This window comes from Nematostella vectensis, chromosome 15, assembly GCF_932526225.1.
Source record: "Nematostella vectensis chromosome 15, jaNemVect1.1, whole genome shotgun sequence".
NCBI lineage: Eukaryota > Metazoa > Cnidaria > Anthozoa > Actiniaria > Edwardsiidae > Nematostella > Nematostella vectensis.
Window position 1 is genome coordinate 8,946,361 of NC_064048.1, and position 25,305 is coordinate 8,971,665.

Sequence of the window (25,305 nt, forward strand, 5' to 3'; positions counted from 1 at the left end):
TTGTCATAAAATCTAGAATTATACGGATTTGAATTGATGTAATGAGATAACGTTAATGAACAGTCGAAATAAACGTGATGCAAAATGAACAAGCGACCTGTTATTTCTAACTGCGAAGAGTAATCAAAAGCCACGCCCTTAAAAAAGGCTCCCCTATTTAAAGTACTACTTAACAGTTTTTGTGTAGCAAAGTAATTGCCGACGCTGTGCAAATATTCTCGCAAATATTGTTATCTGTGTATAGAGTGCAATGTGCCTCCAAGGCCCCGGGTGACATTGCCTGTGCAGTTGATGAGCGCTAGATCGTATCGCGCAGCCGAATAGGAGGTGCTTTATGACGATAATTGTATCGGTGTTGCTATATAACCCCCTGAGAGACTGCGGTCTGCACTTCAGTCTCACGAGATTCCTGACGCGTCTACAGCAGCCAAACTTACAACGTAAGTACAGGCCCGTGTTGGATATTTAGAAAATACTGCTAAAACAGTATGAGATACTATAAAGATACATAGTATAACCAGGGGCTCATCAGTATAACATACTATATAGATGTACAGTATAACATATTACATACACAGCCAAACTTACAAGGTAAGAACAGCTCCGACTTGGATATTTAGAAAATACTGTTTAAACAGTATAATATACTATATAGATACATATTATAACATACTATATCGATACACAGCCAAACTTACAAGGTAAGTAAAGCTCCGGCTTGGATATTTAGAAAATACTGTTTAAACAGTATGACCAAATATCTTAATACACAGCCAAACTTACAAGGTAAGTAAAGCTCCGGCTTGGATATTTAGAAAATACTGTTTAAACAGTATGACCAAATATCTTAATACACAGCCAAACTTACAAGGTAAGTAAAGCTCCGGCTTGGATATTTAGAAAATACTGTTTAAACGGTATGACCAAATATCTAGATATACAGCCAAACTTACAAGGGAGTAGAACACAATTTAGATATTAAGCAAATACCGTTAGAACGCTCGAAACCAAATATCTAGATACTCAGATTTTATTTCAAATATGTCGGATTCATACCTTCTCAGATATACTGCCATAGAAAATGATACTTAACCAAATTTTTGTCTTAGATAAGACTTCTTTAGGCAGCATTTTGGTGGTGGAGTCGCATTGCGGCTTTAATCCTCAGCTCCTGTTCATTTCATTTCATTTCTTTAATAATTAATTGTGTTTTTTTATTCTTTTTTTTTTAAGAAAGTGCTTTTCTGTTGCGTTAGGTACTCTTGCAATGGCACTCGCCAAGCAAATGCACAAAGCAAATAAAGATAAATATTACTACTTACTTTTCTCCACGGGAGTTCATTATTGCAATTTCTTTTTCTCTTGTCATCTTCTTTCTCATCCGTAAATCATCGCTAGTTTTTTTTACCCCTTTCTTCATTTTTCCCCAAAACAATAAAACATTGTTTAGCGCAGACCTCTTAATTACAATTTATTAAAAATAGTACAATTGAATGCAATATTGTAGAACATTCAATTAACAGAAGATCAAGTGACTTTTTGTTGCTTATATATCTTAATAAAATTAATAGGTTTTTGCACCCTGTTTTGATCTACGCTCAAGCGGAACCTTTTTTTTTTATTACATTTTAGAAAAACAAATTTAAAGCTTAAAAAACATCAATATATTCTACAATGATTTCCTCATGTTTCCTTTGCTTTCGTTAAGGCCGTGTATAAAAGGACACCCTACTTTTTTGCTGAGGGTTTGTTTCGTCTTTTCTAGACCACAGTTGATAAATGCGCAATTATCTCCCACACCTAACGAGTTACTAATGATGCTTCAATAAATCATCTGTTCTATTCCCATACACTAGCTTGTTAATATATCTAGAGATCTATGAGATGTGAATCCTTTGATCAAGGCCGCCTCTTCCCACATATCCTTCTACGAAATCATTTAGATATCAACAAATTCTTTTGGGTGCACCTCACAGCACAGTGTATAAAAGCAAGCGAATATATCATATCATGAGCTTAAAAGCAAAATCTCTCGCCTCTGTAACTTAAAGAGCGTTTATAATGAAACCCTTAATGTTAAAGTCTCTACCTATTCATTTGCTCAAGAGCATCCTTATTTGGAGATCTTCAAGATTTTAATCTTTCAATGACCAAGCCCAAATTTCTAAAGAAACTCTTCCAGCGCTAAGAGCTATACTATCTTTTAACAATGAATACATCAATTTTGGAAACATAGTTGTTCACTGAGCGTGCAAAGGCTCCTGTTCTTAGTAATCCGCTATTCACTGGGAATTCCATACTTGACTGCCACGACCTCTCTGTTTACGGCAAAGACCCCAAGCACCTTAGATCCGACGATTAACTTCGTTAAACGCCCCTGCACGACTTGCGTCATAACAAGTATGAACTAGACACCAAGAGAACATACGAATTATCTAGCTCAAAAATGAAAATGCTCTTATATTCTTTAAGTTGAAAAGCGGTCGTTTCAGCCATAGTCGGGCATACACCGCTGTTAATGATGGATCTTTGAGCGTGAACTTTTGGCATGTATTGGCTTTTTGTTGAAAGCCCATGCCTTGAGTTGGTGGTTTTGTAAGTTTCAAAAGAAATAAAAGGGCTACAAATTCATATCTCGATTAACAGTTTTTAGATAAACGTGGTGTCTTCTTCGAAAAAAATTTTACAGAGTCAATATTGTTAACGTATTCTTATGTTTCGCATTTCGTTTATACGCTACCTCATCTCGATCTTGCCTGCGAACTTGGGATTAATCTTGAAGACTGGGGATTAAGCGATTGACCATGCAGTTTATATTTGCCTTTTCTTGTCAATCACAACGCCAAAAAATGATGAAGCAGAGACTCATTTTTATTACACTTATTACACTGGTATTAATAAAGATCACAAATTGCAAGCTAGAAAGAAGTCTGGTGTAATTGTAGGCACTTAAAAAGTGATTGAATGGAAAGTTGTGGCAAGAAACCCCTCAACAAAAGTTTTTAAAGATGAAACGTAAGACATTTTTTTTCTTCTAAATGTCTTTTGATATGCAGCGCAAAAACCTTTTCCCAAATGAACATCTTTTAAAACGCAAAAAGGCTACACCCCCTGACAGCTATTGATTGATATCAAAAAAGCAGTATTGGATCGTTAACACCTAGACGGCTTTTCGCAGATTAACTCTCAGGATTTAGAATTTAAATGGTTTTCGCTAAAAAGGGAATCGCGGCCAATATCTGAATTTTGTAGCCTCTAACCAACATCGACAAACTATTTTTTTTGTATATGTTTCAAAAATAAAAAGTTACAAGTAGTTTAGATATCGCTCTTCTGTAGTCTTTAGTTTGGGCTAACGATGACAATAATAATGCGACCATTAATTTAACGAATCAATGATTAATAATAACAACGTGATGTGATGATGATGATGATTAATAAATGTGATGATGTAAATAATACTTCGACGTAATGGTAATGTGATGATGATATTGATGACAATGTGTTCATGATGACGATGATGTTATGATGATTTTGATGGTTATCTGTTTGATTGTAGCCAATCGAAGCAATGGAGTCCAAGAGATTACTTGTTATCCTGGTCGTCTGCTTCGCCCTCGTGGCGTTCGCCCCGTCTACCGAGGCCCAAGGTCTCAGGTGGGGAAGGGAGTACGACGAAAGCCCCGAAAAACTCGTGCCTATGATGAAGGAATACATCAGACGCCAAGAGGAACTCAAGAAGAAGAGAGGTAAGCTTTTTCAGGGCCGTAGCAGGGGTTGTCCCCCACCCCATGTTTTTTTTAAATTATAAGGAAATGACCAGTAGGGGTGTGGCCATGCCCCAAACTATTTTCCCAATGTTTTTGTATTTTGCCCCCCCCCCCTCCCCTAATATTTCAATGTCTGCTACGGCAATGTTTTTTAATTACAAGATATCCCTTCTTTTTACGGTGTTCGAGCACTCCATTGCAATGACATTGTCTCATTTTTTCGCAGAATTCTCGATGAACTAACTGGATAAGATGACAACACCATGGAAACCATGCATGGCGACACTTTGTGTGAATTATAATATCCGACGGTCTTTCGTCGTCGCTACATTAGTATCAGACATTTGAGCAGCATTTCGGGGGACTCATCTCGAAGCTGCTCGACTGTAGTATATAAACATGTAATAACGTACAATTGAAATAAATTGCAAGAACAAGCCAAGTGAAATGTTTTTTTTTTCAAGCTCGTACGGTCAACTTCTTAAATAGGAAACAACATACCATAATTTCGGAGTCCGCATTTTTTCGCTCTCTTCTTTGCACTAGAACTGTGTAAGTGTAGAATTTCCACGTAATCTTGTAGGAATTCTTGTTTACTACTACGTTTTTTTGGCCGCCATCTTGAAAATAAAAATAGACTCAAATCCACACGTTCTAGATTACCACAGGTTTCTTTCACTCTGGCCCACTTTTTACACCAAAGAACGTCGGCAGTTCATTTATAATGTCCATTGTAGATCGGGTAACTTCGCTAAGCTTGAATTTTTGCATAGAGGTTCCTTATGTTATGTAAACCAACATATCAAAAAGTGTTTTTTTTTCTAATGGATTCGTCTTCGAGATATGAGGCTTGAAGTACAATTTTCAGATGTCCAAAAGATAAATTCTCCTCGTTTTTAGGGAGAAGTCGGGCTGTGATCAGAAATTAAGCCAACTTTGCTCGCTAATATCTAAATTTCTTATCATCTAAATTTCTTTAAAATTTGGAATCGAGCTTCTGGTCAGAGAAATCCCTTGTATGCGGAATCTTGAGCTGATATATTGAGAATTGGAAAATCTCATGCCATTTTTTGCTCTGTCATTTGAAGGTTTTTGCAAGTATCACCTATTTCAAATAAGGTTGCACTCAAGAACGCATGAGTCGTAACCCGCGGTGGTTCATGGGTAGCGTATGTGTCCATAAGAATGTAAACAAGATTTCTAAAGCTTTTGAAACGTGTATTTATATTTTGTTTACGCTTATTTGCTTATTTCCTTGATTCCCATGAAGCACTGCGGGTTACAATACACAAATTCTCCGAGTGTAACCTTATTTGAAATAGGTGTATATTATATCGCCAGACGATGGGCTAACGCTCGAAACCTGAGCGATAACAGCTTTGTCATACCATTTAACACGGGCAGTTTGACTGGTATTTAATGAACACTCCTTAAACTGTTCACCAAACCTCAACGGTTTAAATAAAGCTCGAATTTGCGCTTGTTGTTTTTAGTGCGTATGTATTTTTTTTTCGACGCCCGGTGCTTTTTGGGACGGTCTGTGGACTTCATGACTGCAAAATTGCTTCCGTGTCAAGCCACGGAATTGCTTTCTCCAGTTGGCTACAGGTTGAGTTACTGCAGTTTTTAATTTACTGCGAGCTCTCGTCTATGATTTCCAACAGTTTAATCACCTCCTGACTTCCGTCATTAAAAAAGAAAAAGAAAAAAAACTTGATATGTACTGGAGCGTTTTCATTTGCCAGCACTGAAATGGTTTCCAATCAAATCAATCAAATAGTGCGTTAGTTTGAATGACGGATACCAGAAAGCGGGTTAGCAGTTGGAAATTGCCGACGAGAGTTCGCATAATTTTGAAAATCGCAGCAGTTGGTCGCTTTTGTGAATATATTATTGTGTTATTATCCACCGCTATTTTTAAAGGAATCATGGATATTATATGATTTCGCTATAAATGAGACCACTCCCCCGCCCTTATTTCCACTTATACCAGCTTGACGCAATTAAATTGCAGTTTTCGTTTATCAATAACTATATATACGATATATATTAAAAAACAATAACTTTTTGTGAAACCAACTCAGTCTGCTGTTATCAAAGGTTGTGCAAAGCGAAAATCTTTCCGTTTTGAACGCCATATATAAAATTAACCAGATAGAAGACCCTGGGAACGAGGTTGCAACTTGAAAGTAGTCAGAAGGAAGTAATGTGAACTTTACTATGTGGCTGGAAAAAATGACGTTATTGTTTTTTATCGTCGAGATCGATAAGCACTTTTCTCCGACACAATCGAGATTTTGGCGACAGTCCAGTAACAAAGAGGGGGAGAAATAAGAAAGACATGTTCCCAGAACGGCATTTGGCTGTTTTTTTCCTTGCACAAATATGAATAAATGAGATAAGAATATAAGATGAGTAAATGACAAAGATCGTATTAAACTGCTTTGGATTTGTTTGATGTACTCATCCGTCATCTATTGTACAATCTGTTTCAAATTCATTAGCGTATAAATAATCACGGAAATCGGTAAATCGCTTTTAACAATGAAAGATAAAGTGATCAATCATCACTTATGTTTGTATTGAATAAAATGTGTTTAAGCATTTCATTCGAAAATAATAATGACTTGAACTTGTAGGGTACTACAAAATTGACCTTGAAGACATTGTTTCTTTTCATAAGTGTTTTCTAGTGTTTAAAATAGCAAGCATTGTTTACCCGTTATATTACGCTAGGCACTTAATGAAGTGACTGTGCGTAGATAATTTGTTTTCAATCGCTTTGTCGGGATGCCGTCCTTGTATTGTGCCTGCGGTCCGTTACTGGCCATTAATGCCGAGGGTAAAGACACGTAACAAGTCGTTGGCTTACAGTGTATAATTACACGCTGTCAGTAAAATACGTCTTGCTTTATTTCTTATTCCTTTGATGTTAGTCCATAAAAAATATTGCCATGCTTTACCCCTAGATGCTTTTTCTTGTTTTTCATTTCCTTGATTTTCATTTAAAAAAATAATATCTTCTTGAATGATGTAACTTACAGACTAAAAAATTGTGTTTAACCATATCCCTTTCTTGTACCGCGCATTTCTATGTGTAGTATATTAGTACCATTTGTGTTTCTTTGTACATGCATTTTTTTTTTCATTTCCATACTGTAAGCTAACCTTTATCGTCAAATCCTTGTAAAATACGAAAATCATTAATCATCCGCACAAATAATAACAAAAAAGGATTCAAATTAAATTTCGGCGAGCCTTCACATGGGGGCACTTTCTGCCGCCAAAAAAAAAAAAAAACATAAGTACATAACAACTATTCTGACCCGTTTAAGAGTTCACTTAAAGGAGGTGTTATCCCACCGCATGTACTAACGGCAATATGATTTAGTCTTCATCACTAAATCATGGCTAACTGTACGTTATTTATTATAGACGATTTTAAGGCTAGTTGTGACTTTTTTCGAGACAGTTTTACCAGATATTTAGGCTTCCAGGTTTTTTCCCAAGGGCTCTTGGCAATTTAATGATTGCTTTTGGATCTCTGTTGAAGGGTGTGTGTATTTTTTGATTCGCTTGGAAGCTTCCTAGCTTCGTTTGGTAGAGAATTTCTGCCCCCTTCTTTAGAAAGTGACCTTACTCAACTAAACACACTAGAGGGTAAACTAAACGATCATGTCACGAACTACTCTGCTAAATCAAAGAACATATTTTATGTTTTTTTTTTGTTGAGTGTTGGGGCTTCTGGGCCTCGAGGCAGTGTGTGTGGGAGGGGAGGGGGTTTCTTATCAAATTCTCCCCATGCTCCTACGTCTAGGGTTGCCACAGGGGGAGTATTTACAGCGGACACAGAAATCTCTTTAAGTGGGCTGGTGTGGATGATAGAAAAATCAGTGTTGCGGATCTAGGGAAAGGGTTTAGAAGGTTTACCCCCCTTCCCTTGTGCTACCAGAAAATCATATATTAAAAAAAATCCCCCTCCCCCTTTATCACTGAGCCAATCCCCCCCCCCCCTCTTTAGCGAAAGGTTTAATTCGCCTCTGAAGATCCTTTAAGTTGAGCAACACCTATCAAGTAGACAGCATTAAACACGGCATCAAGAATATCCAGAAACTTACAAATCTAATTGCTAGATGAATTTTCAACATGATGATATGAAGAATACCTGAGGGCAACCTCAGTGTCACCACATGCAGGGCCAAATTGCACGAATGAAAATCGCGTTCTTTGACGAAAAACAAACTATTCAACGGTTAATCTACTAGACAATGTTTTATTTAGGTAATACAGGCGGCACAGAGGTTTTGTTATTAGAGTCGGAGTAATGCAATGTACCGACAAGGTTATTGTGTGATGATTTGATTAAAAAAAAGGATAAATGAAAAAAAACGAGACGTTGCGCTTTTTTTAAGTTATCATTGTTTTTGCGTTATGAAGATCCTACGCGGCATTTCTTTTAAGGGATATTGCATTTCGAGCAATTTTGTAATAACTGATTTTGAAGTGTCTATTACCAGATGGGAAGCAATTATTTCAAGTCCAACGATATCCAACAGACCCTCAAAACATATAATTTCAAATTGAGCAATTTCTTACCCTGTCTGTCATGTTTCTCTTTTTTTATTTAGCTGCTTTAAAACTAACATATTTAAGGAAAAGAGGTAAATCTGAATAAAATACTAGCTCACAAATCAGACACGGAGACATTATTCTTTTCGCCAAGCTTTTGCGCATTTAGAGTTTATCGTGTTAGCTTAGTGTGGGCATATCCTTTAAGGATCGATACACCGTGTATTGTAGGCCATACCGCTAATATGATGGTTATATAGAAGGTGTGAAGCGTCTAAGTAAGTGAAAGGAATGTCTTAAGTGATATTTTTAGACTACTCTGTGTTTTTTCTCGCCCCAATAAGACAAAGGCCAACAAGCGACTATCAAGGAGAAAATCGACGCTTTTATTACCCTGGGGTGTTTCTTTTGCAAATTATGAATTCATTCAAAGAAAAATTTCATTTGTTATTTCTTTCGGAACCAGATGGAAGATTTTTTCTTAGATATCAGAACCAATTTCTTCTACGAGTTGGCGAAAACTTTGGCTTCATTTCGGAAATCAGATGATAAAGATTTCCCAACGTCACGAAAATTAACGCGGAATGCCCAAATCAGCGTTTGGTATCTTTTTCAAAGACAGGTTTTTGTTTTGATTTATCGTTTGGGTTTATCACTTTTAGTCATGTCTATGACGAAATGTGTCGTTTTTTAGTTAAAACTCCTGATTCAAGGCAGGTTTTCCCGAAGGGATCTGTCGTAGTTTACTCAAAGCTGTCCCCCTTAAGAACCGATTCTTTGTTGTACTTGATACGATCTTAAGCCCCTTTAGCGAAAAGCTACCAATTACACTCCCTACCTTTAGGGTGGTTTATCAATGGTTAGTGAAATTTACACTACTTTCTAAGAGAGATAGACATATAAAATAGCCTATATTCTTCGTTAGTGATAAGAAACGCGAAAAAAAAATTCCTAAGCTAAGGATGAAAATTTATGGACTTCTAAACGTAGAATCGTTGGTGAGAACATAACGCTCACACCCCTTCCCCTTCACTTTGATTCCGGCTACGAGATTGCAAATGCATTATCCGAAGCATAAACATCGGTAAGAAAGGTTCTAATTTGTATTAGCAACTCGCGACAGATGTAGAGTGATTGACAGGCATATTCACTCGCAGGGGCGGAGCTAATGTTTCTATATATAGTGTCTAGATTGGGTCATGCTCACATTGAAGACTAAGCGTTGAATTGGACAGACTTGTAGTCTCATCTCTGTACTAACTGTAAGTATATTGCTTATTTTATATGTACTCGTGTTCAATAGCTCAAATCTACCAAGTGTATTGCTCATTCATTCATTTCTACGTGACAAGTTATGATGTAACTTCTTTCTCTTAAACTAAAGCAGTATAGGAAAAAAAAACTTTTTAAAGCTTCATTATAAACAAAGATTAACACGAAATACAATATTGTGTAGAGATGAAGCTAGCGAACTCAGTATTTCAACGTTATAGTTTTCAGTTTTTTTTTTGTCAGAAATATCCCCAAAAAGCGATTCATAGAAAGCCTTATTTTCTTCGTTTCTTATGTATTGATCCCGTGGTCGAACATTCTCCCTGACGCAATCAAATGGATATGTTTTACGCTCGATATGACAACTAAAAAGGAATCCACTTGAATGAATCGACACCAGAATCCACTTAAATCTACACAAGATCCACTTTGAGGTGATTCGTATTGTTCACATAAATTGATGCAATAAGAATGTAACTGCAGTGTAATTTAGTCGCGATTCCATCATTATTTAGAGCTTTTACAAATGTCATACATCGTTAATTCTTATAGCTCATTACAAATTGACCCAGAACATTTTGTTATGCTGAAATAAGTTTGATCTCTAGGCTTATTGTTAAATAATTACTTATCTAATTATATAGAAATACCGCAAAACAAATTACAGCTGAAGAGCTCTATAATATCCATAACATCACGAATGTTTACCTAACTTTCGGCGCCTTTGTTAAAATTGATTTTATAACATATACTCCAATGGCAATGATAGCTTGTCAAAATAATTTGGGCATCGATGGAAAATAAATTTTTCATAAAAAATATACAATTTGATGTTCAAGAATTCATTCAGTTATTCTACATTTTCTTTAGTAATTTGAAAAATAACACTTCGTACCATTTAAGTAAAAAACACATTTCGTGCCTTAAACAATTAAAGTCCCATATTTTCTAAAGAAAAAAACAGAAAGAATCTTTAAGTATTCTGCACCCGTTAAATTGCGAATCTTTTTAAAATTTTTTTGAAATCTTTTTAAAATGTATGGCCTGTTTATGGAAGTAATATTCCTCTTCTAATCTAACACTGTTTTTCTCTAGAACTGAAAATGTTTACTTTCTACACATCTTCTAATATTTATCCGTGAAATACGTGATAAGAGGCTTTTAAAATATAGTTCATGGATTCCCGAGAAGATTTTTCAAACTTAGAAATGGACTTCCCGTTTTTTTCTCACCTAAAAAATAAGTTCCTTTTAATTTATATCTCCAGCCATCAACGCCCTAGTAGAGATAAATCTCTTATCGTCCGATTCATTTAGCTGACATATGAATAGTGAGGATTTGTGCATCGACGACACATCTAATCGTAGAGTAACCCTGAAGCGAACAATCGCACCATAATGCCGCCCAAATGTAAAACAAGATCCATTAACAGAAAGTAAGAGCAAATTTAAAAATACTCCATTTAAAAATAAGAGTTAACAGAAAAGGAGAAGAAAATTCGCGTTTATGACACCCTGTTTAAAAATGCGAGTGAAATAAAAAACAATTATAAACTTGGTTTCACCAAATTGGGTAAGCCCTTGATTTGTAGAATTTTATAGGAACCTGTTCAAAAAAAAAAAAAAAAAACCCTGCATATTTCCCAAGGGCGCTAGGATAGGAGAGGGCAATCTCTTGAATACACACACAAACCTTTTCCGAAACAATGTACAGCAGATTATATATGAGAACGAAAACAAGCAAAAAGGAATTGTATTGTCGTAAATGATTTTCGACTTTTACAGGGAGCCGTCATATCAATTTAAATTTTCACCTTTTAGAAAGGAGCCAGTATATAGATTAATCAGGAAATCTGTTAAAATTACATTTTAGAAAGATCGAGTTCGCGGTATTGGTAAACATCCGACGATTAAAAGACTAGAGGATCATTTTATATGATAAGGGAGCTACCCTATATTCTCTCTATTACTGTCGTAGCCCTCCTATAATCATTTTACGTTACGGAATACACATATCTTCTAAATTATTGCAAGTGCTTCAAGAGTTTCTGTTTACCTATCAGTGCAATTGATTTAAATCAGATGTGACGTCACTAATCACCCGACGTCATACCAGACAAATGACGATCGCGCTTCGCTTCTATTTCGTGCTCTCTGTATATCGGTTACTTACGCATCTCAAGGCCGTAGCTAGCACGGAGTAGTGCCCCTAGAATAGCACAAGGACGTATATTAAGTGCTCTTTAAAGAGCTCTTGGAAGACAGTTTGTCGAAATAATTATCTAAAAGCAAAGTTTTTAATTCATTTACCAAATTCACCGAAAGTAACGCAATAGCTTTTCCAAATTAGCTATGGAGGAGCACGCTTGAACAAGATGCGCAACTAGGTCGTTAGCCCCTTAACTGAAAAAAAAGGTGGCCTCAAGCAGAATAAGTGTATTCATTATACAGAAAACTTTTGAGACCCATTTTGTAGTTTCATTGTGTAGTTCGGAGGTATGACCCCCAACCCCTCTGGGGGGGTATGAATATTTTCTGGAACTACACATTGCGTGGACTGACGAATGAAACTTTTGCAAATCTCATATCTAAACTCATCCATCTTATTAGGATTGAGAAAGATAATTGCAGGCAAATAGACGCCTGATGATTATTTAGCCTTGCAGTCATATTGTATATCGTTAAGACTTAACCTTTTTAGGAATAAAGATCACATACGATTTGATATACTTTGGAAGACAGGATTTGATGAATATTAGTTTGGCAGTCATTTTTGGTGCAAACAATCAAGTTGGAAGCCCACGAAATTAATCGACCAACGCAAAGAATAACATTAACAGCAACATTTTAAATAACTGAAACAGTTTTTTTCAAAGGAAACGGAATCGATCTTGAAAAATAAAGAAAAGATGGCAAAATATTACCATAAAATATGACATTGTTTTCATAGCCTCGCGACATCTAAGGTCGTAAAATAATTACCATAAAATGTGAAATTTCGCTTCCAAGCTTCGCGATACTAAGGTTTACATATGATTGTGAAGAAACAACGGAAATAAAAATGCCCCTATATATCTTACTTTTTAATTAATTTGTGTGGGGATTGTTCGTATCTGATAAAACTGAAGCGCGGGTTTTATTATGTTGGATGTGGGCTGTCACAAAAAAAAGGGCGGGGAAAAAGCCCGCGCTTTTATCGCATTCCGCACACGATGATGTAAGCGGCGGTTATCGAGGTTAAAATAACCAAGCTTAGTTTACATTTTCGCTTGCATCTAAACAATGCTTATAAAGAACCCTGGTCGACCACCCCTATATTATTGTCTTCATTCTCAGTCAAAATAACCATCTAAAACAAAATTTTTAACTCTTTTTCCCTAAATTTAATTGAAATAGCTTTCCCAAAATAACTACTCAAATCAGCCGATGTAAATGGGCACTTTCTCGTACTTTGTATTTTGCTTGGATGGCAAAATAGCGGTTAACGAAGGCCTTTTAAAGCACCGGTAAGAGTTTAGGTTTTCTGTGCAGCGCCCATAAAGTTCAAAACTCGATAAGTCTTTCAATATATCAGGTGGATGACATGATGAGTGAACCGCAAAGATTTGCGCGATTTTATCGTATTAAGCTATTTGAATTAACTTTTTTTGTACCCTTTGTATCCTTCCCTTTTCCTGGCGTCAGCGGGTAACAAATCAAAGATTCACACGTTTTTACCGCGTCACATCTTCACTAAATGTTATTAAAATAAATTTTGCATTGTTCTTGTTTATCCTTTCCTTTCCCCAACGCTCGGCGGGCGACAAATAATTGAAAAATCTACCAATCCTTCCAATCATTAAAATGATTAATAATCTCCCTTTCAAAAAGAAGCTTTTTTATCACGCAGACTGGTGAACGAGGCGAACAAGACACTAGGAACCGAACCTGCTATGGTAAACGTATGTCGCCTTGGTGTCTTTATGCTTTGAAAAACGTAAAATACTCTACATCCATGAAAAAATAAGAACATTCCTGGGATGCCATAAAATATTACTCTAAATGTGTTTACGCCAGATGAAGTCATTAGAGCTTGTGGCTTAGGTCTACATTACGTCAGTCCAATGAGACAAATGCTTGCCTATCCCTTTAATACTAACTAAGTATCGATCAATATAATTGGCAAAATTGATTAGCTCTTTTGTGTACAAAAGCGTAGGAGGGTATTATGGTATTATATCAGAATTCAATTACTAGATTTAATAGGTGAGCCTCTGTATGTAGGGTTAATAAAATGAGCCCAAGATATAGTCCCCACTCAAGAAACCGCTTGGAACAGTAAAAGGTTTAAAGGAATTCCTCTGGAAGTTTGTCTTCAGTTATCTTTTAAAAACAAGAAAAAAAGAAGGTAAAAAAGTAAAATAGCTTTCACATTATGCTGCAATTTGGGGTCGTCGAACCCTCTCAAAAGCGCACTTATTTCTATTGAGGGAACGATGGCATTTAATGATCACTATTGTTTAGATACTTTTTAAAGTATCTTTAAGGGGCAACAAAATAAAAAATGATTTAGCTGTTATATTTCGTAAACAAAATGCATTTATGTTCTTATTCGAAATAAAGAAAATAATGAATATGGTAGCTTAGTCTCGATAATTGGAAAACAACTTGTTTAATTGGCGGTTTCCACCAGAAAAATCCGGATATCATGTACTTTATGCTCATAGCATAGCTGATAAACTAAAATATTTTTTCCTCAAATTAATCAGGAAAATGGTCAGACCATCTTGACCATTTTTATTCAATACAGAACGCTGAATTTTCATCGTTTATTATAAGCCAGACAAGATATTATCTTATACGCATATAGTATTATTAAGGTCTTTGGCTATGGGATTAAACATCCAAAGGCATCAAGACATTAATTTTAACTCGAAAAACATGCGTAGTTACCGTTACAAGTTTGAAGGGGCAAGATCGCGTCAAAATCGACGCTATTTCCCGCTAAAATATCCAGCGAGGCCATAAAAAAAAACAGCAAGACAGCGTCCTGTGCGCCAAGTGAAGATAAATCGAAAATCACAACGCTAAGTTTAGCCTGCGAGCCGACCATTCGGGCTTATTCGGAAATGTTTTGTTTTCGAATATTGGAATTCTGTGGATCGCCCCAGCGTACCTCGGCCTTAACGCGCGCCACAGAATTCCAAATATTCGAAAACAAAACATTTCCGAATAAACCCGAATGGCCGGCTCGCAGGCTACGCTATGTTGGTCAACTGAACCAGACAACAGCAAGTACAACCTCTAGCCGTTAAAAGCTGAGCGCAGCTGAGCTGGGACCAACGCACGATATACATTTAAACAGCTTTTAAAACCACAGCCGCGCAAATGGTTGTGGTATTTATCGAACACCAAATAAAGGTTTATTAAAAACCTGCCTTTTCAAAGGTAGAATATAAGTGAGGGTAGAAATCGATTTTTTATTATTTACGTACTTTCTTGCCAAAGATTAACCTCCGAGCTGGTACTGTGTCGTCACCAAGAATATGTTCACATCATAAAAATAGACCACTTTTGATATAATATCTTGATTACAGGTTTAACAGCGAGGCTGAAGCCGTTTGTATTATTTTTGCGTCGCTTTAAATACAGTGCTAAGAACAGCCTATTTCGAAATCATAAGAAATGAAGCCTGATTTCACCAGACGCCATACTCCATTTCCGCTCCCATTGTGTTCAATCTTTCGATCTCTATTTCCTTCAACTCCTCCTCCCTCCCCCTCCTTTACTCCTCCCTGTCATTCAAAGGACATTTTGCTTACAACGAAGTCCTTCCCCCTTCCCGTCCTTGTTGACGGTCATAGTGCTTTCAGTGTAAACGTTTTCCTCCTCAGACTAATAGCGATAATCGCAAAAAAGCCCCCCTCCCTACCCCCTCCCTGTTCTCGAGATAATAGTTCTTATAATGTACGCTTTCCCCTTCTCAGACTTATCCTAGCTATGGACGCCAAGAAAGTTCTACTCATTGCTGTCATTTCCTGCGTTCTCCTATCTGTCTGCATCGAGCAAACCACAGCCCAAGGGGGACTCCGGTGGGGAAGAGAGTTCGAGAACGAATTCCAACAATGGAAGGATGCTCATTACCCGAGTCGCGAAGAGAGACGAAGCTTCCAGAAGAAACGATGTAAGTAAAAAATGGAGAATAGGCGACTTTTCTCGTCAAATTAATAACAGAAACTGCTGCGTCCGTCAAGTCAGTAAAAAAGACAAATAAAATTAATAAAATAAGCTGTCTGGTTGATTTGAGATCGCAGAATTAGACGCTTTTTGTTGTTGTTATTTTTGCCGCCAAAATCCGGAGCGCGCGAGAGTTTGACAACTAAAAGGTCACGTGATCTATTTAAGTGCAAGTCGCTTTTATAAGGGATCCAAATCCCCCTCCCCGTAATGCATTGCTTTGTTGCTTATCAAACCAAAAACAATCCAAATCCAAAGACACTTTTTAAGACTTTTAAAGAACTCTTTTCTTAGGCTGTAAACCAGTACACAGCTTATCAAAGGAGGAGTGAGTTGGACTTTTTTTAACACACCTAAGAACACGAAATACGACCTGGGCCAGCGTCTCGTCATCAGTGCTGAAGCAATTTTGTAACGCGGCTCAAAACATTTTTTTTTGTGAATAAGTCAAGGACTATTACAAATCTAAATCTGATATTGACTTCATGTTTCTTTTATTTTCAGCGTTTAAAATGGCATAACCACCTTGGAAGAGTTAATACCAGTCAGTGTTCACACGAGAAGAGAAACATATAATAACATTTATTTTGTAGAATAAACTAACTCCACCCAATAAAGTCGAATCATCTCAGCAACCGAACGTTCTATTTATTTTTCTATTTTTTTATATACTGCTTTTTCTTATTTACCTCTAAGTACTTGTCTTTTCTTGTACTGGTCTCGTCTTTGACTCTATCAGGACGGCCCTTAATGCACTCAATTGCTTGTACGTTATCCCTTGGCTGTAATCAATCGGCCAAGGTACAAGAAAAAGGCCATTCCATCTATAAGTATGCGCGCGCCATTACCTACCTCAACTACCGGCATGCAGCGCGCGCTTCGTTTGGTGTTGTAGGCTTGAAAAAGCGCTGCATTCTGGTAGTTGGGGTAGGTGTCTATGGTTATGCGCGCGCACTTATAGCTGGAATGGCCTATTACAGCAACAGCAATACAAAGTAGAACGGGTGGCGGGGTTAGGGGAGGGGGGGGGTGGGGTAGTTGCAATACGAGGGAACTTTGAATGAAAAGAGCGTGAGACGAAAAAGCTGGCAAAACTAGTTTATTTTTACCAAGTAGTACTCGCCACAGCACAAGGCGAGGAAGACAAATGTCGCGTAAACAAGCAATAGGGAGCAATACCGAAGATACTCAAGATACATTTAGAAGATACTGGGGCACAGATACGACCCCGCCGGACCCCACTGGGTCACCCCCATTACCCCGCCCCATGCTACGGCCCGGCTTCGTTGGACAGATGACAAAAATTGTCGTTTTTGCCAAACGCGGTCACTTCCATATAAGGAAACTAATATATTCCTTATATGGAAAAACTGCATGATTCTTGTCATTTTCAAGGTTGCCGTATCGCAGGTGCGTTATGACTTGTAATCAGAAGAGAAAAACATTGACTGTGACTATCTTTAGTCAATGGAGAAAGTATCTGAAAAGAAATTAAGAGTCCTCGGTACCAGTCCCTCAAAACGACAACGTTTTCTTCATATGATTAGTGTATCAAGCCTTTTAGTGATGTGATGTGTAAGTAATTACAAGCTCGTTGTAATTTCTGGTGCACAATCTTAGTGTGAGACACAGAAAAGAGAAATGATAAAATGTCATGTTGTTCTCATACCTTTTCTCTCATTGTTGGACAAATATTTAAAATTCTCGTGAGCATTATCAAAGCATTGTTTTTGGTAAGATAAAAGAACAGATATAATGTTTCATTTCTCAACTAGAAGAGATGAGAGAAAATAGTTTCTCGGAAAAAAATATTCTAGCATATTTATAACTGTTTATAGCACAAAAACAGGTTTATCCTATCAAAAAAAGTTATTCTTGCCTTTGTATTGGTTGAATAAACTGTACCGCTGACCTAAGTGCTTGCGTTACGATCGATATTTGGTTTTTGACCTCCATCCAATCATCTCTGACGTCATACATTGCGTCATAAATCCCAGGAAACACCGCGCTCCCGTAAAGGTTGTGCCTTTGCGGAGCATACAGCACGTGACGTGTATCTGGTCGCCCTGGCAATCCGTAGGGCCATATAAACGCACGTTCAAGCTTTGCCATTTGATCATTAAGTAGACGCAACTTCATAAAATCAGTTGTGTTATCCAATGTAGCTTTCGCTGATTCAAAGTTATCAGATGCATCTGCGAAGTTCTCGATTTCCTTGCCGATATAATCAAGCGTGATGTTTTGGGCGCTGAGCCTGTCTTGGAAGGTTTTCTGCAGCTGGCGGTAGCCTTTAGCTAGCGAGTCCTTGTATGACCTAGTTGAGAACGGAAGCAGCGGTGAGTCAGCGACTGCTGTCAGGAGCTTACCGCTAATCTTCGCCATGGTGAGATGAGACTTAAAGTAGGGGTCGTTGAATTTCTTCTGCAAATAAAACGTGTCATGGACGGAGTGGTAGACTGGGTACGGCCATGCACGACTGTCTTTGAAAGTGTAACTCATATCTAAACTTGGTATTCCTACTGACTGGACGAAAGTCGTATAATCAGACCCTGAGCCTAGTGTCTTGAAAGCTGGAATGGCGTGGTCATCGGAGGGGTAACTCATTGACCATTTGTCGTAGACGGACATGGAGCGGGTGTTGTAGTCTCGAACGAGACGGGTTTCGTTGAAGGCCATTTCTTGTAGAAGTGGATTTCCTGAAGAAAAAGGAAACAGTAGATCCTATTATAATCATCATGTTACCGTAACTGTTATCAGCGATATCATATCAATTGTTATCGCCACTAAGATCACTAAACTAGTACTAGCACCAACAATCACCATTACAACAAAACAAGACATATCTATTTCTTAAAGTAGGTTACGCCCTAAATATTAGTACCATTCACTGCAAATTAGCGTCATCACAAATTAGGTCTTGGATTTACGACGCCATTACTACATCACTCATGCTCTACTAACAACTTTCAAATTAGCAACTCGAATTTCTAGCATTCTGCTGATATAATTCGTTGTCCAAATTCTTAAAACCACACGAATGAAAACCTTTACCAGCAGTATTGAGGCTGTAATTGGTCGTGGCAACTATATTTATTTATTTTTCTTTTATTTATTTAGAGGCGTACCACTGTAGAAATCTTTATATCTCAAATTTGCATCCTTTTGTTGCTCTTGATACGCTCTTTAACATTACCTGCAGCGTTGAAGCTGTAATTTCCAGCCACTCCGCTATCAATATTGATATACGCGACCGCACGATCGGTCAGCATTTTCTCGTTCTCGTTGACCCATTCCGCTGACCCTATAAGACCATACTCCTCGACAGCCCAGCTGCAAAGCATGATGGTACGACGTGGTCTCCATTTTTTGTTCTTCAACAGATAGCCAAGACCACGTGACAACTGATAAATAACAACACAACATGTCTGAGTTCTTGCAATATATAACTTTGCTTGTCTGCCCCGAAAAAAGCGAATAATTTTAGTTTCCGGATGGGTCTTTTGTCAAAGTTGCACTCGCGATTTAAAGAATGTCGGTCAACCACTCCTTTGCTATTATAAATTATAGAAAATAAAACGGTTTATTCGAAAGGAGATTTTAAAATAAAAATCTACGTATAAAGTCTGATACGTTATCAGGTTATTGACGATATCTCATTGAAATATCTTGGTTACTTGCTTGAATCAGCCGATGGATATGGATGCTTTTCGTGGGACTCGCCATTGAGCGGGAACATAAAATGGCGGCCTGATTGGCCCTATTCAAGGTGCAAAAATCGCAGAAGATTCCGCCCAACAAAATTTGCTTGTGTCCTTATAATAAGGATTGACATCTGTACCTCCATCATAACCGCCGACCCACTCGATGAGTCCACTCCGCCGAACACCCAAGCATCCCGATGGTTTCCGTACAATACAATCCTGTCGGGCTCCTCTTGGCCTGTGATCGTACCGATGACGTTATACCCCGGACGAGTGACGAACTCGTTATTTACTATCAGCCTCGTTGTGGTGTTTGGGTCCGTGAATCCTGGGCCTAGCTTGTATTTGATTTGTAGACCGCCTTGCCAACTGTCTGGAGCATCTGGTCCTGTAGATTCCGAGAACAAAAGAAAAACCAAACGCAAGTCAAAAATGTGACTTAAGACAAAGGTACTCCTTATTTTTTGGGCTGTCTTTGTACAAAGAAGCAAACAAAGCTTGTTTATGCAAGCGCAACTTTTAAAACGTTTGCGCCCATTTACTTTTGCCCTTATCATTGCTGGTGAAATCAGGTTATGTGGGATGTTAGTAAATAAAAGCAGCTATGAGTTACCTTTCATCCGCTTCAAGAACTCCAAGGCATCATTATAGGGCAAAGGCTGTGCAGGAATTGTTGGTAGGGCATTGGTATCATTCCTAGAGTTCCTATAGATCCCCTCAGTGGACGGCAGTAATGGGGTCAGCGGGTCGCCATAGTAATTATTCTTGAGAATACTGCCCCGCTGGGCCCCAGTCCCTGAGAGCCACCAAGTCTTGGGGAAGGTCTTGTCCATTCCTTCTGGTGCGACGTCGATGGGATCAGAGAAGAGGATCACTCCTATTGCCCCGCACTCAGCGGCGTGCTTTACCTGGTTAAACACGAGTAACAGGGCTGGATTTAGCTTTTTGCTGAGGAGGGGGGGAGGGGAGGGGGCTTAAGAGGAAGGCACGTGATTTCTTAGAGCAACACACCTGTTCGTTATACTTAAAAAAAAAAACAATCACGCCGCCATTTTATACTCCCGAGTTACACAAAGTATCCATTTCTAACGGCTAATTCGAGCGAGTAACCAAAATATTTTCAATCAAATATTGTCAATAAAGCAACAGACATTCGTAGATTGCTATTTTGAAGTTTCCTTGCGAATAAACTGTTTAATTTTCAATGATAATAAAATAGTGTTTGATCGACATTCTTAAATACCCCCACCAGAATAAAAGTTTATGTGCTTAGGGCTTGGTGTTAAATAACTAAGACACTACTCCATATGTGACTCCCCTAAAAATTTCTACCATTAAAAAGATATAATAACTTCTAACCTTATCACCACGGAATATTCTGCCGTATCTCATGATTGCTATCTTGCCCTTGCAGGACTGTTTGAGATCTTCAAATTTCTTGAAGTCCTCCGCCGTTCCATAGTTTACGTAAATTAGTTCCCCCATGACGTCACCGGGTGGAGAGTACGCAAGAAATGGTGGGAGTACGAGAGGGTCGTTCTCACTTGGTTCATCAGTCTAGGAAAACAGTCACACAGAAAAGTTTGGGTACGAGCTTCAATGAGTTTAGTACGAAGATCTTTCTATTCGGCTAATGCATACCCCGGGCTCCATGATTCAAAGTGCGCTTTTCCCTTCCCCTGTTAGATTTTGAAGTTTGTTTTACCCACCCATGGTTAAGTTTGAATGTCCACTTCACCCATTCCCTGTTAGGTTTTTAAAGTCTGCCTTACCCACCCGTTATTTCTGCCCCCTTCCCACCCCCCCCCCCCCTCTTTCATCTAGTCCAATACTCTGACAAGTTTATGCATAGCTTTGTTCCCTTCTATTGTTTTACCTCGCTCTCCGATACACCCCAGTGGCCACAATTGTTTCAGGCAATGCCATGCATAAATTTGTCAGAGTATTGGACGATCCTCCCCCCCCCCCCCCACTTCAAACTAGTCCAATAGTCTGACAAGTTTATGCATAGCTTTGTTCCCTTCTATTGTTTTACCTCGCTCTCCGATACACCCCAGTGGCCACAATTGTTTCAGGCAATGCCATGCATAAATTTGTCAGAGTATTGGACGATCCTCCCCCCCCCCCCCCCCCCCCCACTTCAAACTAGTCCAATACTCTGACAAGTTTATGCATAGCTTTGTTCCCTTCTATTGTTTAACCTCGCTCTCCGATACACCCCAGTGGCCACAATTGTTTCAGGCAATGCCATGCATAAATTTGTCAGAGTATTGGACGATCCCCCCCCTCCACGTCAAACTAGTCCAATACTCTGACAAGTTTATGCATAGCTTTGTTCCCTTCTATTGTTTTACTTCGCTCTCCGATACACCCCAGTGGCCACAATTGTTTCAGGCAATGCCATGCATAAATTTGTCAGAGTATTGGACGACCCTCTAATATTGTCCGTAACTTGATGTCAACCAAACTCAAAAGGTGATATTACCTTTTCAGGCCCCTGCACGTCTACCAGGACCTCCCCTGTACTATTGTCGATAATCTTGACGGCGTTCGGTTTGTCACGCGATGGCAATGATAACAAGACATCATAGCGAGGCATTTCAACCTTGTCGAACCCATAGCTTAGCCATTTGTCCCGGATATAGCACCCAAGCTTCTGGCTCTGTTCTCCGCCACCGATATGAGGACGCTTTGTGAAGTTTCTAGAAGAATCGAGAATATTATAAAGAAGAATGTGTGTCTTTATATCCTAACCGTTGCTAATGATCGCGCGTCGAACGTGCTTGACAGGGACTTAATTAAAAAATGCCGATCAACCACTCCTTTGTTATTGTTTTACAATTGAAAATACTGCAATTCATTTGCTAAAAAAACTGTAGGAAAATAACCATCTAAGATTACATTCTGATACTTTATTAATTATTTTCAATTGAAAGTTTCTCAGTTGCGTGAATTCGCCGACTGAACAAGATTCTTTGAGTCGTTTGGCATTGTGCGGGAGGGTAAAATGGCGGCGTGATTTGCCTTTTTTAGACGCAGCCTGTTACGCTTCGCCATTATTTGCCTTAGGACTCAGGGCTAAGGAATCCCATGAATCATTTCTACATAATCTGGGAACACCCGGTCTTAGAGAACATGCTAACGAATGCATGTTTTAACGCAACCAAAAGGTCTATATCTAAAACAAATCATATTCGCTACGTCAAAATTAGTAAAACTCCGAAGTTTCATAAGACAAGCCGAAAACCCGAATGAGATATGGCTTTTTTAACATTTATTTTCGTCTTTATTTTTTACACCGAAACGAGTCTGGACATCGATGGCCGATGCAATTCAAGCGTTATAACGGTGTAATTACGACACGTATTTCAGACTATACCCATGTGCTTCGTTGATTCATTAAAGGGTAATTTATCGAGAGAAGGGTATAACAGTAGCAAGATATCGAAGACAGACACCTCTTCAAATAATCACCTCTAGATATCAAAGATAAGTTGATATGATAATGTCTATATTACAAAACCCTTATACTAGCGGTAGTCATTCATGTGCGAAAGTCATATTTGAAAACTTCGATATACAATTGCTTAAAACATAGATGGCGAAAGATAATGTCTATGATGTCTGATGTTTTAAGCTAGAGGGCATAACAATAATCTTAGTTGAATAACATGAAACATAATTGACCCTTCTATATTTCGTCCATACCCCAATTCCAATGATTAGTATCTATACTCACTTCAAAAACACCTCAAGATTGGTTGGTGACATGATTTCAAGCATTTCCTGATGCAGTTTGACTTTCTCGGGCCAACTCATGCGTCGTCCATCGCTTTCCGCGTCCTTGTGCGCCCCTGACACCTGATGCTTCATCGAAAACCATCCTATAATCACCCCCACCAGAAACACAGCGACCACCACGAACAGTTTACACAGTAGAATCACGTTAACTCCGCTCGGTCTTGGAGCCGGAGCCGTTTGGGGACCGCCATTAGACGAAGAAACAGAGGAGCGACTTTGTCCAACATTACTGTCTACGTGAGGGCGATACATTCTTGTCCTCTCGTTGTCATCTGTGTCGTCTTCCATCCCCTGGTTAATTCCATCGGAATGCATACAACCCAAGCTGAGTTGCCCTTTTAAACTTTAAGAAGTATTGTGATATAGAGTTACCGTAACCTTGGAAAGGAATGAGTGAGGTAATGGGCGCATAGTACGGGGTTTAGGGTTCAATCAAGTATCGCCAATAATGTTTCAGTCTTCATAGATTGTTATTTTGAAGTTTCCTTGCAAATAAACATTCTTTAAATAGCGGCTTTCGTTTTGCGTAGGGTAATGAGGTATATAAGATCAGGGTTTTTAGGGGGTGAGGGATCGCAACTATCGTTTTGGGTAAGGTAATGAGGTATATAAGATCAGGGTTTTTAGAGGGGTGGGGGATCGCCGCTTTCGTTTTGGGTAGGGTAATGTGGTATATAAGATCAGGGTTTTTAGGGGGTGGGGGATCGCACCTTTCGTTTTAGGTAGGGTAATGCGGTATATAATATCAGGGTTTTTAGGGGGTGGGGGATCGCACCTTTCGTTTTGGGTAGGGTAATGAGGTATATAGGATCAGGGTTTTTAGGGGGTGGGAGATCGCACCTTTCGTTTTAGGTAGGGTAATGTGGTGTATAAGATCAGGGTTTTTAGGGGGTGGGGGATCGCAGCTTCCGTTTTGGGTAAGATGATGAGGTATATAAGATCAGCGTTTTTAGGGGGTGAGGGATCGCCGCTTTCGTTTTGGGTAGGGTAATGTGGTATATAAGATCAGGGTTTTTAGGGGGTGGGGGATCGCAACTTTCGTTTTGGGTAGGGTAATGTGGTATATAAGATCAGGGTTTTTAAGGGGTGGGGGATCGCAACTTTCGTTTTAGGTAGGGTAATGTGGTATATAAGATCAGGGTTTTAAAGGGATGGGGGATCGCACCTTTCGTTTTGGGTAGGGTAATGTGGTATATAAGATCAGGGTTTTTAGGGGGTGGGGGATCGCACCTTTCGTTTTGGGTAGGGTAATGTGGTATATAAGATCAGGGTTTTTAGGGGGTGGGGATCTCACCTTTCGTTTTGGGTAGTGTATTGTGGTATATAAGATCAGGGTTTTTAGGGGGTGGGGGAGGGGGTCAGGGATCAAAATTATGTTGGTGGGATTTTCAGAATCTCGGGATCACGACAAATTTCTAAGCATCAAGGACCATTTAGCCCAAAATGTACGCGATCATGATCAGACTTATTTGGGATCAGGGATTACGATTTCACCTGATTTTTGGATCTTGAAACGTTTTTAGCCCTGGGATCGGTATCACTTGAAAATAAGCCTTTAGTTACTACCCTGTTTTGTTTAGTTTAGCAACGGGCAGAACACAGCAGCGTATCTGGTTTATATTGCCGAGTGAGCCTTTTACAGGCTGGGTTTGAACACAAGTAGTCCGAATCACGGTGAGTGTAGAACATTATATAGGGTAGAAAACAGGTGGGCGAAACAGCTCATTGCTCGTAAAAGAGAAGACAATTTCTTAAAAAAAACACTGTTTTCGTTGCAAAAATATGAATGTTGAAATGTGAAGACAGTGATAGAAATAACGATAACAACATGAACGGTAATGATGATATAGATAATGATGATAATAATAATTTCGCTTTTGTTGATGATAATATTAGATGTTGTGATGAAAAATAGGGTAAATGAAAGAAAACACTATTACGTATTCGCTTTGTATTCTTTCATTATATTCTGAGTAA

General features: G+C 38.6%; 2 protein-coding genes and 2 long non-coding RNA genes across 5 annotated transcripts; 3 read left to right on the forward strand and 1 right to left on the reverse strand.

Annotated features, from left to right (window-relative positions):
- Positions 1-287: 287 nt before the first annotated feature.
- LOC116618336 lies at positions 288-4,207 on the forward strand. Of its 2 annotated transcripts, none has more exons than XM_032381866.2 (3): positions 288-440; positions 3,560-3,749; positions 3,997-4,207. In XM_032381866.2, the coding sequence occupies exons 1-3, from the start codon at positions 335-337 to the stop codon at positions 4,019-4,021; spliced, it is 321 nt and encodes a 106-aa protein (XP_032237757.1). In that variant the 5' UTR covers positions 288-334; the 3' UTR covers positions 4,022-4,207. The 2 variants fall into 2 exon arrangements, with proteins under 2 accessions (XP_032237757.1, XP_048578696.1); XM_048722739.1 differs by lacking the exon at positions 288-440 and adding an exon at positions 535-591.
- Positions 602-3,215, forward strand: LOC116618337. The gene is made up of 2 exons (XR_004296150.2): positions 602-701; positions 787-3,215. It is a non-coding gene; the product is annotated as an uncharacterized LOC116618337 (long non-coding RNA).
- Positions 4,208-9,476: 5,269 nt separating the features above from the next.
- Positions 9,477-16,461, forward strand: LOC116618333. Its single transcript, XR_004296148.2, has 3 exons — positions 9,477-9,601; positions 15,577-15,773; positions 16,331-16,461. It is a non-coding gene; the product is annotated as an uncharacterized LOC116618333 (long non-coding RNA).
- A 448-nt stretch (positions 16,462-16,909) lies between these two features.
- Positions 16,910-23,873, reverse strand: LOC5512449 (glutamate carboxypeptidase 2). Its single transcript, XM_032381862.2, has 7 exons — positions 23,267-23,873; positions 22,013-22,229; positions 20,887-21,084; positions 20,141-20,435; positions 19,665-19,915; positions 19,020-19,227; positions 16,910-18,522 (listed from the first exon to the last, which is right to left on the reverse strand). Exons 1-7 carry the CDS (start codon positions 23,641-23,643, stop codon positions 17,696-17,698), a joined length of 2,373 nt encoding a protein of 790 aa, XP_032237753.2. The 5' UTR covers positions 23,644-23,873; the 3' UTR covers positions 16,910-17,695.
- Positions 23,874-25,305: the final 1,432 nt, after the last annotated feature.

What these genes read in the sequence shown, in the direction of transcription:
- LOC116618336 (XM_032381866.2), top strand. Translation starts at nt 335, where the DNA reads ATGACGATAATTGTATCGGTGTTGCTATATAACCCCCTGAGAGACTGC. An exon ending in ACAGCAGCCAAACTTACAAC is followed by an intron (nt 441 to 3,559) that starts GTAAGTACAGGC and finishes GTTTGATTGTAG; the next exon opens with CCAATCGAAGCAATGGAGTC. An exon ending in GGAACTCAAGAAGAAGAGAG is followed by an intron (nt 3,750 to 3,996) that starts GTAAGCTTTTTC and finishes ATTTTTTCGCAG; the next exon opens with AATTCTCGATGAACTAACTG.
- LOC5512449 (XM_032381862.2), bottom strand. Translation starts at nt 23,643, where the DNA reads ATGCATTCCGATGGAATTAACCAGGGGATGGAAGACGACACAGATGAC. An exon ending in GAATATTCCGTGGTGATAAG is followed by an intron (nt 20,436 to 20,886) that starts GTTAGAAGTTAT and finishes GTGTTTAACCAG; the next exon opens with GTAAAGCACGCCGCTGAGTG. An exon ending in TTACAGCTTCAACGCTGCAG is followed by an intron (nt 18,523 to 19,019) that starts GTAATGTTAAAG and finishes CTTTTTCTTCAG; the next exon opens with GAAATCCACTTCTACAAGAA.